General features: G+C 42.1%; 1 protein-coding gene across 2 annotated transcripts in view; it reads right to left on the reverse strand.

Moving 5' to 3' along the window:
* DNAH8 (dynein axonemal heavy chain 8) overlaps nt 1-17,427 on the reverse strand; it is a 317,698-nt gene extending 300,271 nt beyond the window's left edge. The window contains exons 1-4 of one of the 2 annotated variants that reach the window (XM_028847604.2): nt 17,204-17,349; nt 9,520-9,935; nt 9,248-9,382; nt 2,782-2,866 (exon numbers count right to left, since the gene is read on the reverse strand). In XM_028847604.2, coding sequence (XP_028703437.2) covers nt 2,782-2,866; nt 9,248-9,382; nt 9,520-9,912 — 613 coding nt within the window. In that variant the 5' untranslated portion in view covers nt 9,913-9,935; nt 17,204-17,349. Of the gene's footprint in view, nt 1-2,781; nt 2,867-9,247; nt 9,383-9,519; nt 9,936-17,203 lie in introns of both variants that reach the window. The other variant, XM_078000047.1, reaches the window with a different exon arrangement.
* Nucleotides 17,428-18,780: the final 1,353 nt, after the last annotated feature.

The following is an 18,780-nucleotide window of genomic DNA, read 5'->3' on the forward strand; positions in this document are numbered from 1 at the left end:
GATACCAGTGCCAGGGCTCCGTAGAGGTGGGCATGTAAGAACTAGACTAATTAGACTCTGCAAGAATATAAACCTTGAATAAATACACACAAAGAAAAAAAGGGATTTGAGAGATGGAAGTCTACTGATGAATCCTACAGAAACTGCCCTGAAATCTGTGGAAATGCTCTATTCTTGTCCTTTCCAAGACCTGATTGTTCAACTGGTTCTAAATTTTGTTATCCACCTTCCGCCTCCCAAAACACTGTTTTCTGCTCATATAAGCCAGATCTATTTCTGTTGCTTGCAGCCTAAGAACAGTGATACATGGTATGTAGCAATATAAGAGCCCAAATGCCCATTTATCGAGACTGCACAGGGATTTACTACCCTCCCCTTTTTCTTTGCTAAGAGAACCTGACTTTGTCCCATTGTGTACATCCCTAGAAAGAAAACTGCTCTCTCAGCCTCCCTGGCCCCCAGGGTAGCCATGTGACACAGTTCTGGCTGATAAGACATAAGACAAGCTTGAGTTTTCCTGATGAAGAGGAGAGATGTGACCATCAATAGGGAATGATTTCTAAAATCACAATGCAGCTGTATAATGGAATGTTACATTATACCAAATTTTTTGAATGAGATAAATCTTTATATAATGACATAAAAAAATATCTAGGCTACCCTGTCAAATGCAAACACCAAGTCAAGAATAAAATGTATTATATAACCACATTTTTAGCTGATAATAAGCATTTATATGTTAACACATGCATATAAGAAAGAAATGTAGGCTGGGTGTGGTGGCTCATACCTATGAAATCTCAGCACTTTGGGAGGCTGAGGCAGGTGGATCACCTGAGGCCAGGAGTTCAAGACAAGCCCGGCCAACATGGCGAAAACCCGTCTCTACTAAAAATACAAAACACTAGCCGGGCGCAGTGGTGTGTGCCTGTAATCCCAGCTACTCAGGAGGCTGAAGCAGGAAAACCACTTGAACCGGGAGGCGGAGGCTGCAGTGAGCCAAGATCGCACCATTGCACTCCAGCCTGGGTGACGGAGTGAGACTCTGTTTCAACAACAACAACAACAAAGAAATGTAGATGAATATTTACCAAACTGATAAATGTACTTTCGTAAGTAGCAAAAATAATGATTAAAAATATGTGTACCCTTTGCTCTGGCAATTTCCCTTCTGAGAATTTCTCCTAAAATTTATTCCTAATCCACATAGATTTGTATTCAGTAATATTCACTGAGGCATTGTTTCAGGGAGTGAAAAGTTGTAAACAACCTAAATTCTACTGAGAGATCAGTTTGGAAAATTACAGTTATATCATCCTAATGAAATAAAACGCAAGTGTTAACATTTTAATTGGATAAATGTACTTATTGGCATAAAGAAGACAATATTATCAAAATTAAACAGCCACTATAGAATAATATCTAGAATTGGACCCCATTTTTATAAAATATGTATATAAACCAGTTATAGAGAAATATTAACAGTGTTTTCTCCAACTGATTGGGACTGTATTTTGCTTCTAATTATAGATATTTTATCTTTCTTCAATTTTCAGCTATTGTTTTAATTTTTAACAAGTTATAAAAATACAGACCACACAATAATCCTCCCACGATAAGAACCATGAGAGACAGAAAATCCACAAAGCCAACCTAGTTGCTAATTGTGAGTTTACATATTTTGTCAAAGAAGCAAGACTTAAATATTAAACAATTGGAGGAAGGTAGAAGAACACAATCAAGTACTATATTTACATGGATACTGTAAATGAGACAGGAATCTGGAGAATAGCCATGGCTGTGGGTTGGAACACCCTGGGAAGGGCTCTGTTGGAGGTGTTCTGAAGGAGGGGGCTAGGGTATGCTGAGTGGAGAGAAGAAAAGCAATCTGGAAAAGCCAGGAGAGCAGAGAAGGGGAAAAGAAATAACTCTAATATGCAGAAAGCAATGAAGAGGGGCTTAAAGAGAGCAGCAAATTCACATCTGGAAGAGTAGGAGATCAGACTAGACAAGCACTGTGTGTCCAGATGACAGCGGGCCTTGAATAAATGAGATCTGGAGCCAATCCAATAAATAGCGGAACAATAAAAGATATATTTGGCAGGAATAAGCAGTACGGGTTTCAGAGGGAGAATCTGATTACAGAGATACTGGTTTTCAATCTGGAACACCAGGGAAGGCCTAGCCTGAGGCAGCAGAGGAACCAAGTGAGAAAGAAGCAATGGGAGGGATGTGTTGAAGGTAAATCCACAGGACTCTGATGATGAGTAGTCTCAGACCAAAAGAGTAACCCACATATCTAGTTATTAAAACAAAGTTTTAACAAGCTGGTAGCATGTTAATTAGTTCAGGCATAATATGCACAGTAGGGAAACCCAGCTATTCCAAGTGACAGCTGCAGCAGGCACAAGATGCTGCGACAGGACCGCAGGGGGCAGCTGCGGGGCTCTGGAGTGGTTTCACCACCACTTCTAATCATCTGGACAAAATGGCTCCACCTGTTTCGGGGAAAATGCAATTAAATTCTAATGAAAATGTGTATTCCCAGCAGAGGTCAATGATTTCTATAAGGATATTTTCTCCTGAAACATTATAGCAAGGCCTGAAACATGTATTTGGGCTGAGAATGTGTTGTTCTTAAGGCACTATATTTCTTATGCGTAAACTTCTGGTAACATTTTCTTTATAAATAAAAGATTATCTATGTATAAGAGAAAAAGTATGCTGCACTTTAACGTGCGTGAACTAATTACTGGCACATTGCCCTCATAAAATTCTTACCAATACCAGGTACATCTCCTTCTTGGTACAAAAATTTCAGTGTCTTACAACCATCTTTCACAAAAAAATTAGTAAATGCTTCCAGCTGTTAAATAAAAGAGAAAATGATAATCAGTCAAATGACTAAGGGAAAATTCTTGGTATTTTGTAGATGAAGAAGATGAAGCTCAAAGAGTTTATTCAAAGATACATAAAGGCAAGCTTAGAACCCAAACTAATTTAACACCAAAATTACTGTGCAATATAATATAGGTTGAAATATATTTCTGAACCTACATTAATGATCTACATATATAGTTTTGGGCAGCCACTTACCTGACCCTGCCCCAAGGAATCATATGGGGTAAATAGGTGAGTCCAACTTGAGGTAAATATTTTAATATTTAATATTTAATAAGAGAATTATTATTAAGATAAACTATTCTTAAAAGCTTACTTGGGGAACAGAAAATTTGCCTATTGACTAACTGTGTTGTTGACCAATTATTTGAGCAATTATGTTTTTAGGTATTGTAATTTGACCCATATTATAGCAAAACTAAAGTAAAAACAAATTATTATACTGAGATTCTTCCATATTTATGAGCATGAAGTTTTTATTCAATTACTTAGGAGTCAGTGTAATATCTTAGTAAACAGAAAACTAAATAGATAACATAAACAAAAGCCCTGAAATATCCTATGGGAAATACAAAGTCATATACCCATTCACCTAATCCCACTAATTCCCATACAGAAGTTGTTTGTTTGTTTGCTTGCTTGTTTGTTTGTTTGCTTGTTTTGAGACAGAGTTTCACTCTGTCACCCAGGCTGGAGTGCGATCTCGGCTCACTGCAACCTCTACCTCCCAGGTTCAAGAGATTCTCTGGCATCAGTCTCTGAGTAGCCGAGATTACAGACTTCTGCCACCATGCCCAGCTAATTTTTGTATTTTTAGTTAAAGGGGTTTTCACCATGTTGGCCAGGCTGGTCTTGAACTCCTGACCCCCAAGTGATGCTCCAGCCTTGGCTTCCCAAAATGCCCGGATTACAGGTGTGAGCCACCCCACCCAGCCACAGTATCTCTTAATATACTGACGGCCTAGGGGAAGTATCCCAAGTGTAGCAAAGTCACTCCTCCTAGGACAGTGTTCTCAAATGTTAGTGTGCATCAGAAAATCACACAGAGGGCTTTTTAAAAACACAAAATGATTTGCATTCCTATCAGGTTCTAGGTGATGCTGATGCAACTGGTCCTGGGACCACATTTGAGAACCATCACCCTGGGAGATAAAACAAAGCCACCAAGATGTGCGTAACTCTAGCCCTTAGTTCTCTACTCTTCCACCTCCCGTATACACCTGGGTCTCACATAATTACCACCTAAAAGGGACAAAAGCTGTCCACATACTTCTTCTTGCACAGCTCCATCAGTACTTTCTTGCTGACCCTTTAGCTGTGAAAGCACACAAATTCTCAAAAGCAGTGCACATGACTGGGATAAAAAGACATCAAAATATCAAATGCAATGAATCCTTGCATTTTAGATACATTGTACTCATGAGACTAGCAAAGGAAATGTGAGATCATGGACCAAAATCATGACTGTGAATTAAAAATTCACTTATATTACATAGCATTTTACCAACAGTTCATCTGAGTATCACCTAGTTAAAATGGCATTATTATACCCTTCTTACAGAAGAGAAAATTAAGGTAAAAAGAATTTAAGTAGGCCAGGTTCGGTGTCTCACCCCTGTAATCCCATCACTTTGAGAGGCCCAGGTGGGCAGATTGCTTGAGCCCAAGAGTTCAAGACCAGCCTGAGAAACATGGCGAAATTTCCTCTCTATATAAATACCAAAAAATTTAGCTGGGCATGGTGGTATGTGCCAATGGTCCCAGCTACTTGGGAGGCTAAAGTTGGAGGATGGCCTGAGTCCAGGAGGTTGAGGCTGCAGTGAGCTATAATCACACCACTGCACTCCAGCCTGGGCAAAAGAGCGATAGTCTGTCTCAAAAGAAAACAAAAAAATATGTAAGTGAAGGACACAAAACACACAAGCACAGCACAGAACCTGGGATTGGACTTCAGCCTTGGGTGTCCAAATTTGTGCTCCTTCCACAGTACCACAACCCTGCCACCCAGTCACTGGAAAACATTGCCAGTAAGCCAGAAAAGAGATTATCTTGAGCAGTGCTGAATGAAGGGGGCAGGAAAGTGGGAAGGGGTAAAAGTGCCAACGCTGCAGAAACATCTGTATTGGTCAGGGTCCTAGCAAGAAAAGAATTCACACCCAAAGGGGTTTTTTGACAAAACTTTATAAATAAAAAGGCTATTTTGTTTATAAAATAAAAGACTATTTCTAGAGGCTAGAGCAGGATTAAAGGAAACTGCAGCACTAGTAGCAACAATGGGACTAGCAACAAAGGAAACCCATGATCCCCCAAGGCCTAAAGAGTTGAGAGCTAGAGGAAACAGAATGACTAGGGCCAGGTTGAGAACTGGAGATGCAGGCTGCTCAGGGAGCTACAACTATGGCAGCAGACAACCACAGTCAGGAACAGGGCCAGGTGGGGAGCTTCTCTCCCCTTCTGCCCTCCCATCTCCTGCTGTGCCTCCCAGTGGCTGAACCAAGTGGAAACCGGAGAGCAAGAGAGCCCACGTGATAGATTCTATTGCATTCAGCTTTCTATGCCACAGAGCAGGACAGAGACAAAGGGGGAATGGATCCAGAGGCAAACAAAGTAACCATCATACCATCTGTTGTCCACTTTTTTGTGGTGCCTTTACTGAGCTGCTTTCATCCTGGATTGCACGCCAGGCTTCACATTAAAAGAATACTTTTCCAGGCCCAGCGTGGTGGCTCACACTTGTAATCCCAGCCCTTTGGGAGGTCAAGGCTGGTGTATCCCTTGAGGTCAGGAGTTTGAGATCAGCCTGGCCAAGATGGCAAAACCCTGTCTCTTCTAAAAATACAAAAATTAGCTGGGCGTGGTGGCATGCACCCGCAGTTCCAGCTACTCAGGAGGCTGAGGCAGGAGAATCGCTTGAGCCTGGGAGGTGGAGGTTACAGTGAGCTGAGATCGCACCACTGCACTCCAGCCTGGGTAACAGAGGGATACTCCGTCTCAAAAAAAATAAAAATAAAAAAATAAAAAACAAAAAACTAAAGAATACTTTTCCATATACCCCCAATTTCCTAAACTGCACCACACCAAATCATGCCACCCCTTGTTTCTTGTTCCATCTCCTTACTCATGTGGTCACCAACCTTGATCCAACCTATCATATGTCCTTGCCTTTTCCCCACAACCAAATAAGCATTCTAATCTTTCAGATTTTGACACTGGTTTCCCTACTGGGTACACGATTTTCCCTCCACTATGGCTTTGTACACTCACAAGCAACTTTTAAGGAAATACCTTTGGCAGCTTGATTCTTCCTTAATGCCTGCATTTCCCATTCCTTGCAGCCTAAGCAGTGTCTGGCCTGGACCATAATGACCTTCAAAGTAGAATCTAACCACATGGACCCAAAGTCTGAGACATATCCCAGGAATAGCAAATAGAAGGCTTTGTAGGCACATGCTACTGTAGCATGCTAGCCAGTAAGAATTCCTCCAAACAGAGAATACCAGCCCAGAAATCCAGATGGCAAATACTTAAAGTTGGATTACTGCAGGTGCCCACCTCCCCCACCCCACCTTAGTTCTAGCAGTTACCCTTTCATGAAGGCAGTGATCAGGACACAATGCCTATGCCTGTACCCTTTGCAGAAGGTATAGGGATTCCAGTTGTGGTGTTATCCAAATTTGTGGCCCAGCAATTTTCAGGTGAAACAAAATCGATCACTTATCTTCCTTCCTCCTTAACCAAATGCAGGAATGATCCTCAGGACAGGCCTGAAGCCTGGGCCTACTAAGAAATGACTTTTTAGAAATTGGCCTCACCTTCTTCTCATTGTCATTATCTCAGGGATGCATATAAGGTTGTTTTGCACCAGTTTCTTAGAAAGGCTAGAAAGACATGTAGCCAGAATCGTCACAGAAACTAGAACTCATTGGGGAAAGGAGACCATTAAAACAAACAAACCTAACTTGAGAATGGCAAAGAAAATCCTCTTACTATTTGGTTGGCATTGTCCACAGTCAGGACCAGCTACAGAATTTGATGAACCCAGTGCAAAATGAAAATGAGAGACATTTACCAAAGAATTATCAAGAACTTCAAAATGGTGACAAAAGATCATCAAACCAAGCACAGTGACATTCTAAGCACAGGGGCCTCTGTAACTACACAGCCCATATATCCATGAAGCCAGCCTTGACCACAGCAGTAAATTCCAGCAGGGAACTTTGGTGACCTGGGAAACCACAACTTACTTCCAGTTGCTTGCTGTGACACCTCTTGTTTTATGTACACATCTCCATGAATTCTATATACTTTGTCATTATAATAGCTTAGAGCTATTGATGTCTTTGCATCAATCACATCCCCATCTAACTATTACAGCTACACAACAGGACCAAGAAAATGAGCAATCCCATTCCTACTGTCGGGGAACTGCCAGGACCATATTCTTATAAGGATACTGGACGACATGAAGCGCAGACAATTTTGCAGAATTTAGCAATGCACTGTATGAAGCAAGGGGTAGCTCTTTATTATTACTATTATTATTATTATTATTATATGAGTTGGAGTCTCACTCTATCGCCAAGGATGGAGTCTGGTGGTGCAATCTCGGCTCACTGCAACCTCTGCCTCCTGGGTTCAAGTGATCCTCCTGCCTTAACCTCCCAAGTAGCTGGGACTACAGGCACATGCCACCACACCCAGCTAATTTTTATATTTTTAGTAGAGACAAGGTTTCACTATTTTGGTTAGGCTGGTCTTGAACTTCCGACCTCAAGTGATTTGCCCACCTCAGCTTCCCAAAGTGCTTGGATTACAGGTGTGAGTTGCTGCACCCGGCCGGGAGTAGCTCTTTTAGGCACTGTTCCATATAACCCTGGCTCCTAGAGCAAGCTAAAGAGTTTTGCCCATGTTTGATGACCCCTATAAAAGCAGGGGATATGGCCCCCATGGTGACAACCTCACCACAATCCCACCTCACCCCAACTCTCCCACCAGTGCATTCAGTGAGAAAATCCGCTCACCAGCAGTCTGCACCTGCTCACTGGTCTTTCTGGGATACCAGCCCAGTCCACTCCTAGGGTTGAGAAAAAGCCCAAGAAGCTAGTGGTAGTTTTATTGAAAATTATCTTAGAACCAGAGCTATGAGGAGGGAAGCTATGACACAAGTGTATCATACATTACTATAATTAGGGTGACCACATCAATTTATCATCCAAAACTTTTAGTAGTGTCAGGAGGTACTGTTAATCATGCCAGGAAAATAGGTATAATCCAGAACTGTCCCTGGCACACTGAGACATATGGTAACCTGACCTGCAATCACATCACTATTTCTACTACCGTATACTCATACAATAGTCACTGTTCCCTGACTTATTTATGCAGTTTTTCTCTACAAGTGATTTGCATATGTAGTTCATATAATCTGTACTTGCAAAATATTACCTACCGTCACTCAACTATGCCTCTAACTTCTGACATCATTCTAAGCTAGAAGTTTAGCCAAAATTCTAGTTGCTAAGTCTTCTCTTCTTCCTCCACAACAGTAAACCTGACTAGAAATACCATTCAGCTGGGCCGGGTGCAGTGGCTCAGGCCTGTACCAGCACTTTGGGAGGCCAAGGTGGGCGGATCATGAGGTCAGGAGTTAGAGACCATCCTGGCCAACATGGTGAAACCCCATCTCTACTAAAAATACAAAAAAATTAAAAATAGCTGGGCATGGTGGCGCATGCCTGTAGTCCCAGCTACTCAAGAGGCTGAGGCAGGAGAATCCAGAAGTCAAGGTTAAATAGTGAGTCGAGATTGCGCCACTGCACTCCAGCCTGGCAACAGAGCGAGCCTCCGTCCCAAACAAACAAATTAATTTAATTTAATTTAAAAAGAAATACCATTCAACTGGCTATAATTATATAAACTAAATCTTCTCCTCTAGTCAGTAAAATTCCAACTTTAATCTTTTTCTTTTTAGACAAGATCTCACTCTGTCAGCCAGGCTGGAGTACTCACCGCATCCTCCACCTCCCAGGCTCACGAGTTCCTCCCACCCCAGCCTCCTGAGTAGCTGGGACCACAGGTACAGTGTACCACGCCCAACCAATTTTTGTGTTTCTTGCAGAGACAGGAGTTTCGCCATGTTGCCCAGGCTACTCTCAAACTCCTGGCCTCAAGCAATCCTCAGACCTCAGCCTCCCAAAGTGCTGGGATTACAGGCATGAGCCACTATGCCCTGCCCCAACTTTGTCTTTCTAAATGATTTTTGTTGTTGTTTAGGACAACTCTGTTTTCCTAAGTTAATCACTTACTCAAAGAGCAATTAAAATATAATGATAAGACTTAAACTTACAGATGGGCAATCTAAAATTAATTCTTCCACAGTTACTACGTCCAGGCCAAGATTTCCTGCTAGAATTTCAAATATATATTTGTATGAAGGGTCAATTTTCTGTCTTCGGCTTTCCCTTGCCTCTCTAAATCTTGCCTAAGGAATGAAAACCAAGAGTCAAAATTGCAATTCTGCAGAAAAAAACATCAAACTATTTCATATTTTGTAAAGTAAAAGTATTTCGTATTTGTAAAGGAAAGTGGCACGCATGAAAAATCTTATTAGAAGCAAACCTGTCTCTCTTTTAATGTTTCCTGCAGAGTGGGAAGGCCACTCATACTCCGGCGGTACCTGGAGGACCGCCGGGAAGACGGCGAGGACAGCACTTCCGAAATCACTGATTGAACTGGTCGCGGTGCAAGCCTGGGTCGAACTCTATTCAGATCCGCTTCATCATCATCCGGAAGAACTATCCCTTCTTCAGAAGGAATAAGATCCCGATAATCCACCACAGAAGGAACATCATCTTCTGGGGAAAGAGAGAAATTATCTTCCGCCGGAGCCTCCACCGTTGGAGGGCGCGGGGTCTCTTCCTCCTCTGAACGGGGAGGGCCAGCCTCTTCCGTGGGGGGAGGAGCCTCTGCTCCCTCAGAGGGGGCGCCGCCTTCTTCAGCATCCTTCTCCATCCTCTGTCGTTATGCTTCAAAACCTGGAATTATAACAGAGGTTCGTTTAAAACTACAGTAAATTGAGTGTTGTACGTTTTTATTCCTCCCCTTTTAGCTAGACAAGCAGCAAAATCATCAAGTTCTGCCTTGCCATATTATCTAAGGAAGCTTAGTTTATGGGGCAGGAGAGGTGATATTTTTAGTGAGGACAGCACACACACACACACACACACACACACACACACACCTGGGAGCTTTTTCAAACTTTAAGTGCTCCTCCTGATTATGTTATGGCCCTAGGGGACTGTCCCTCCACGCACATCCCATCCCTGCCATAGTAACCCGGCAATTCATGGGAGGGCACCTGTCCTCAGGTGCCTTAGGGCTAAAAAAAGATTGAGAGCCACTAAATTAGAGGACAGAGTGTAGATCACTGCCAAGGTACTCACTGTGCAAGAGACCAAGCAAAGAACTTCGTGAACTCTAAATGTTCCTTGCTTCAAGGAACTCTGTGATGCAATACAGTTCATCAATCAGACATTCTACTGTCTGCCATCTCATCTACCATAAAAGCATAAAACATCCTCTTAGCAGCCAAAATAAATAACCCCAAGACCAAACAGAAAGTCCACACTGAAAAGTGATTGTGACTATTTATTGAGGCAATGGTACTATAGAAAGCATAAATGTAGCCTACCTAATCAGAAAAGCTCTGATAATAAAGAAGTGTAGAAGTAATGAGCACATAACCATGGAAATTAGGGGACGCCAGTGGAAGAAGAGATGTCAGCTACAGACAAAAATCATATTGTAGGACAGTAACGATGCCTCCAACCAAATAAATATGTTTTCAGGATGTGGTTAAAATCCAGAAACCAGAATAATAGTAAATATTTGGAGAACAAAAGGATACATTCCCAAACACGTAAGAAGACAGAAAAAGAGGTTTCTAGTGAGAAATTCTGAGGACACAGATGCAGACCTGGCCTAAGTAAGATGGAGCTTCTTACAGACACGACACAGAGCCAGCCTGTCATCTATGCCCCACAACTGCCCTTTCCAAGTTTTCCAGAGAACTCATAAACAGCTGTAATTGTTTGTTTGATACCCTTAATTGGCCTACTCAAGGACAAATTGACCTATCTTTTAGCTGCCAGTTAACCAGTTTACCCACCCACTGCCCCTAGAATGTGTCAACATAAACCATTGTTCCCAAACTACTATCGGCAGGGTTTTTTTAGCCTTCCCTCTCCCCACTCCCTTTCTCTTCTCTTTCTCTCTCTCTCTCTCTCTCTTTTGTGACAGGGCCTCACTTTACCACCTGGGCTCAGGTGCAGTGGCATGATCATAGCTCACTGCAGCTTTGACCTCCCAAGCTTGTGACCCTCCCACTTGAGCCTCCCAAGTAGGTAAGACTACAGGTGCATGCCACCAGCCTGGCTTATGTATTTATTTATTTATTATTTTTATTTTTCGTAGAGACAAGGTCTTGTTATGTTGCTGAGACTGGTCTCATGGTACTGCCAAACAGTACCAGTACTCAAGCTCCTGGCTTCAAGTGATCATCCCACCTCAGCCTTCTGAGTAGCTGGGACAATAGGAATGTACCACCATGCATGGCTAATTTTTTTATTTTTCAGTTTTAGAGACAGGGTCTCACTCTGTTGCTCAGGCTGGTCACAAACTCAATAATTCTTAAACTTGGTCTTTTGAGGTAATTTTCTATATGTTTGTTCCTCTTCATTCTTTTTCCTTTTGTCTCCTCTGCACATTTTCAAACAACCTGTCTGAGTTCAGTGATTCTTTCTTTGCTTGATCTGCTGTTGAGAACCTCTAGTAAGTTTTTTAGCTCAGCAAATGTATTTCTTAATTCCAAAATTTATGGGTTTTTTATCTCAATCTCTTTGTTAACCTTCTCTGATAAATTTCTGAATTGTTTTTCTGTGTTATCTTGGAGATCACTGAGTTTCCTTAAAACTGCTATTTCGAATTCTTGGTCAGAGGGTTCACATATTGCATTCTTATTAGGGTTAGTTGCTGGTTTCTTGCTTTGTCCTTTTGAAGAGGTCATGATCCTCTGTTTGTTATTGTTTCTTGTGAATGTATGTGTATGTCTTTGTGTTGAAGGATTAATTATTTACTCCAGTCTTCTCTGGCTGGTTTTGGTTTTTATTGGATATGTCTGCTTAGAGACTCTTTATAATTTACCTGTGGATTTTCTTTTCTTTTTCACTAGGTCACTGACTCATTTCCAGCACTAGATGTCAGCTTAAGCCTCGGTTTGCCTCAGTTCTAGTAATCAGATTGCTGCCCATCCAAAATGGGGGAAGTCCTAAAGGGATTATCCCAGCAGTGTGGGAATGCTGGATAGGGGTTCATGCCTAAGGGAACTGGGGAATGAGCTTCCTACAGCATGGTACTGCCAAACAGCAACTCTGATTTGGTGTCTTCTTTGGCCAAGTTACAGAGCAGAGCTTCCAGGACTGGGGATGGTAGTCCCATCTCCCTCCTTCGTCTCTGGCTATCCTCGGGGATATTTCTCCCTTTAGTACTGTTGATACTGCCTGTGGATTGAGGCAGGAACAGATCTCCTGCCATGGAACCCAAGATGGTAGGAAAGTTGGTTGTTCACTTCAATCTCACTTTGCCCATTAGAGAAACCATAAGACTGGGGGAAATTTTCCATTTGCCTGGTGCCAGGCAGACTGGGGATAAGGAGTGTCATGCTATGGAAGTCCAATTCTCTTACCATCTGCTTAGAGGTTTTTTCACTTCTCTGTGGTACTAGAAATGATCTATCTCATCCTTATATCTGAGTTTTGGGATATTGCTGGTGATAATCTTAACATCATGTGTTTGTTTCCATTTTCTGGTGTTAAGGGAGAATAAGCCAGCTTGCTTCTATGCCACCATTTTGAAACACAATGTCAGGGTGCATTTTTTAGCTTGGTAGGGTTTTAGGGCTGCACCTTAATGGTTAGCCCATTCACAGTAAAAATATTTGGTGGCAAGTCTAATGCTGGGCGGAATAGGTGTCCATCTGTGAAACAGCAGCCCAGGCATTCCTCTGACACTAGAGGGAGTGGGCTGTGATGATCAGCTGCGTTAGCTACACCTCTTCCAGGTCCCTGGAGAAGCCCCGCCTCTTGTCTTAAGAATACAACTTCACAGTGGATTGGATGAAAAAATATACATCATGGTATACTATGCAACCATAAAAAAAAAACATGTCTTCTGAAGGAACATGAATGCAGCTAGAGGCCATTATCCTAAGTGAACTAACGCAGAAACAGAAAACCAAATACCTCATGTTCACACTTATAAGTAGGGACTAAACACTGGGTATACATGGACATAAAGATGAAAACAACAGACACTGGGGGTACAAGAGGGGGAAGGGAAGGATGGGGGTGAGGGTTGAAAAACTACCTATTGGATACTATGCTCACTATCTGGGTGACAAGTTTAATCATACTCCAAACCTCAGCATCATGCAATAAACCTTTGTAAGAAATCTTCATATGTATCCCCTGAATCCAAAATAAAAGTTGAAAAAAAAAAAAGACTACTTCAAGCCACAAATACTCAACAACCAGAGCTAATGTAGCACCCCCTAGATATCTTGCCTGAAATCCAGCCAAGACAAGAATTCCTGAAGAATTCAGTCTCATTTAGAAGATAAAGTAACCTATATGAATCAATCAAGAATGTTAAATTGTGACGTTCTGCTGAAAAAGGAATTTAAAGAAGGAAGAGATAAATGTGGACAAAATAGACAGAGGATTTCATGGAGGATTTGAACATTAGTTGGCCTTAAAGGGTGAGTAGGAGTCAATAAGAAGCAGAGGGAAGAAATGTAAACAGAGAAGTAAAGAGGTAAACTATAAAAAGCTATGAACAGGCCAAATCAGGGAAAATTTGGCTGGGAAAAAAGAGTTTAGAACTACATCATATCATATTCATTATTCCAAAAGACCACGAACAGCAAGGATTCAGAATCTGTTAAAATAAGTAATAAATGTAGTTTTTATACAAGCAGACTTTTGTGACTGTGAACACTGACATACAGACTTTGTTTCTGTGAATACGAGTGTCTGTAAACACTGAAAATTGATAATCAGGGACTAATCCCTATTGTGTGTCAGAAAAAAATAAATTATAAATAATTTGTTATAGTTTAAATTTTGTTAAAATAGATCATATATCTAAGATTCCCAAAGAAATATATAAATACATGACCACTGCCATTTTGGAGAGATTTTGCTTAAGGAAATTGTAGAATCTTCCCTCTAATGAAATACTGTAATTTGAGATGCATTTTCAACATGGTTTTTGAGTGTCAAATATTCCTTAGCAGGTGACAAACTCTAAATACTAAAAGATCAACTTATGACTTCCAAAGAGTGATGCAATTATTTAATTTTAAATTAGAAAATGTATGCAACTACTTTATATAGAGGAATTCCTAAAAACTATAGCAAAAATGAAAAAATCTTACCAACTATGTGTATATATATAGATATTCTCTATATATGTATACACACACACATACACACAAGGTTGGTGGTTCACTGCAACATGTTTGTAATAGCAAAAACAAGCAAGAAAACACACAGACACACACACACTTTGGAAACAACCAAGATGTCCCTCAATGAAGGGCCCACTAATTGTTCTGTACTACCCTTGTTCAATAAAATTTTAATGTATCATTATTGATACAAAGAATGAGGAGGGCTATATATGCAGATATGTAAAACTCTCTAAGACATACTGTTACATAAAAAAGCAAGATACATTGCATAACAACACCACCCCATAAATGTTTTAAAGTGGTGTATATGTGTACATATGGTATTTCATCAATTCTAAGATGCATACTTTAAGAAGGTTTAATCTGCAGCATTTTTTTGTTTCTCAGCACTTTTTTCTTTATGCAGTTACATAAAATACCTAATTTGCATGTATAGAATTGCAAAAAAAATTGTACTCAGTAATAGTTTAGATTTGATAAAGTGCATTATAAGCTTTCTAGGGAGAATACACAATAAATTATTAACAAGAATCACTCTGAGTGAAAGAGATTGAAGAAGGGAAGTAGAAGAAGAATTTTTACTTTCCAATTTTCTAACTTTCGGTATGGTTCTTTTCTAAAAAAAAAAAAATCATGTGTACATTTTAGTTGTATTATATGTGTGCATATCATATATAGTAACATCCATGACCAGCCTGGGCAACATGGAGAAACCCAGTCTTGACAGTAAATGGAAAAAATTAGCCAGGCGTGGTGGCATGCACCTGTAGTCCATGGAGGGCTGAGGAGGGAGGATAGCTTGAGCCCAGGAGGTCAAGGCTGCAGTGAGCCAAGATGGTGCCACTGCACTCCAGTCTGGGTGACAGAGTGAGAACCTGTCTTAAAAATAAATAAATAAAAAAAATTAGGACCTAAAATTCCCTACAAATCTACCCCCAAGCATTCACATTCTGCTGACCCATAGAGCACAGAGTGAATGTGGCATCAATACTTGTTCACTTTCTCTGGGTCCTTCTCTCCTTCACAGACAACTTGCTCTGTTGTGCAGGCTGGAGTACAGTCATGCGAGCATGGCTTATTGCAGTTCTTACCTTCTGGGCTCAAACGATCCTCTTACTTCAGCCTCCCGAGTAGGACTAAAGGCATACGCAATCACATTTGGCTGTTCTCTTTTGGTTTGGGTTTTGGTTTTTCTGTAGAGATGGGATCTCACTATGCAGCCCAGGCTGGATGCAATCATTTTCAATTCCCACCATCCGTTCTCCTTAAGTTTAATTTTAAGGATTCAGTGAACTTCCACAAAGTCATCCCTGGTTATTTTCAGGAGCATTCCCAGGTGTTGGACTCCTCCACACCTAGGAATACTACAGTAAGTGAGCAAGTTGCATACCTGTGTGCTGGGTACAGCCAATTCAACCACCCCCTTTTCTCCTGCACCCGTTTCTGTAACCCTGTCCCAAATGCATTAGTTCATTCAACAATATTGAGCATCTTCTGCATGTGTGGCCACTGTGGCTACATAAAAGACTAAGGACTTCTCCAAAGCAAAATGCACAATCAAATCGGTGTGACAGACTATTGAATACAACACAAGATGGACAAGATGGTCAATGTCAATGACAAGTGAATTAACAAAAGGCTAAGGGAGCTCAGCAGGCAGCAAAACTTCTGGAAAAACAAAACTTGACAGAGAAGGTACCACACGAGTCGAGTCTAAAGAAGAGTTGTCAGGAGAAGATGGGAGAGAGAAACATTCTAGGCAGAAGGTGGGGACAGTGGGGTACAAAAGCAGAGAAGCAAAAACAGACACAACTAGCTTGGGAAAAGTGGTAAATTCAGTGATGGCACTTTTGGGCTAGAGGGGAATGAGCAGGGTAGAGGAACGGGAAATAAGCCTGGAGGGATAGGTATTTTTTTGTTTTATTTTTGAATTTTTAAAAATATATAGGTGTATGGCTGGGTGGGGTGACTCACGCCTGTAATCCCAGAACTTTGGGAGGCCGAGGTGGGCGTATCACAAAGTCAGGAGATCGAGACCATCCTGGCTAACACTGTGAAACCCCGTCTCTACTAAAAATACAAAACAAAACAAAAAAATTAGCTGGGCGTGGTGGCGGGCGCCTGTAGTCCCAGCTACTCGGGAGGCTGAGGCAGGAGAATGGCTTGAACCTGGGAGGCAGAGATTGCAGTGAGCTGAGATTGCGCCACTGCGCTCCAACTTGGGTGACAGAGCGAGACTCCGTCTCAAAAATATATATATAGTATATATGTATAATTTTTATTTTAATAGCTTTTGGGGTACAGGTGGGTTTTTTTTACATGGATGCATTGGATAGTGGTGAAGTCTGCGATTTCAGGGTCATCCAGGTAGTGTACATTGTACGCGATATGTAGTTTTTTCATCCCTCACCCCCCTCCCACCCTTCCCCTTCTGAGTCTCCAAAGTCCACTATACCCCTGTGGATGCCTTTGCGCAGCAATAGCTTAGCTCCCACTCATAGTTGAGAACGTGCGGTATTTGATTTTCTATTCTCAAAACCGAGGGTGGGTGTGAAGTAACTTAGATGTCCAGTGAAGAGACTGACGAAGGGCAGTGACTCAGCTGGGGTTTTGAAGCAGGGGTTCCCTGAGTTCAACTAACAGAGGTGGAGGGCTGAACTGTAGCGTGGATTCCAGTCCTCTAAAAAGAAGGAAAGCGAGGCGGGGAACCCGGCTGCAGCAGGGCCTCCCGGGCAGGGGCCGGCCGCTCACAGCGCGCCCCGACCAGGCACTTACCAGCCGCTCCCCGGGCCCCGATGCTCCGACCACTCGGCCCACTGAGGCCGGCCTGAGCGGCTGCGCTGCTCCGGGGGAGCTGCTCCAGGGGTGCGGCCCGGAGCGAGGCTGACGGTTGGGAGTCCGAGACAGGCTCGCTCCGGGGCGCCGTTCCCTTCCGGAAGCAGCTGGAGGGACACGGGCAGCCCCCGCGTTCACCAATGAAGGACGCAGACACCGAGCCCAAGGACTGAAACGTTGTTTAGAGGGCCCCGGGCACTGAAGGGCGGCTTCCTGGAGATCGACATTTGGAGTGCGGCGCCAGGGGCTTGGGAGGATTCCCGCGTATTCGTGGAAATACGGAAATATATAACATAATGTTTTCCATGACCTTTACAATTTCTGAAGTTACTTAGTGTTTTCCTGGAGAACCTAAGAAATGTTTCCTGGTGAGTCAGTGTGTTCAGAAACCTGTGACTGATGAGAGAGAAAGATTCTGGGAGAAAACTGACTTCTCTCCCAAGTCCTCCTCCTCCCCTCTCCAGTACGTTTCTGCTTTTGCTGTAACTGCCGGACATGATGTGAGCGGTTCGTTTTTAGTTGGGTGTGTTAACCAAAGAAAAAAAATGTAGTCATTTAAATAGTTAAAATTAGTTGTATTCAGATGTCTTACTGAGGACTGCAATTCGGGAGAGTCAGAGACCTGTGAGACTGCTCCAAAGCTTAGGTGGCATGTGATGGGAAGTGGCACCAGATGTGCTCAGCAGTTGCATCAAGTGAACTCAGCAGTTACATTTGAGCAAAATCTCATCAAGGGTGGGGTCCAAGGGTACATCTGGTTATAGATTATAAAGGCATAATCATTAATCCTATCAGTTATTATCCTATTATGTACAGGAAGAGGCATGAGTTAGGATCTTTGAACTTTTGCAAGAACAGATTCATGCAAGAGATGTCATCATCTTCAGCGGCATTCTTCCAGGGGCTGCACTTAGTCACTGAGTTAAGGGATTTGTGAAATTTGACTGCCAAAGATTCTCTGACATTCTGCTGGCAAGCAGAATGAGCAAATATAGCTTCTTACATAAACTATTTTGTCTCACAGGTGTGAAAGTCAGTCTTTGAATGTTGAGCAGATCAATGTGAAATGAGGACGGAAAGGTCTGTCAACTAAAAAAAAAAACAACAATTAATATAAAAAATCACAAATTAAATAAACCATAATCCATCCATATTAATAGACATTACTCAGTGATTATACAATATAAGCTTATGGGGGCAAGGGATTCCTGCATATCCCTGCTGAGTATGCCAAAATGCAAGACCTATCTGCCTTCTAACTCTGAGCCACTTCCTTCACTGATCTGTAAGCAACTAAGTAGGCTACAGCAATCAAGGCATGAGAAGGCACAATTGCTCACTTCCCAGGGGAAAGGGACTAGCTTGTTTGCTGCTCCATACGAAAGATGCTGAGCACTTAGCCCCAGATTCTTTACCTGCCTCCCAGTTCACTGCCTGCATCTGGACCCATGGGGTTGCCCAGTGGGACTTGGGTTTGGGGGAACTGGCCTCCCATATGATACTCCTGCCATTTGTTG

The sequence above is a fragment of the Macaca mulatta genome, chromosome 4 (assembly GCF_049350105.2).
Source record: "Macaca mulatta isolate MMU2019108-1 chromosome 4, T2T-MMU8v2.0, whole genome shotgun sequence".
NCBI lineage: Eukaryota > Metazoa > Chordata > Mammalia > Primates > Cercopithecidae > Macaca > Macaca mulatta.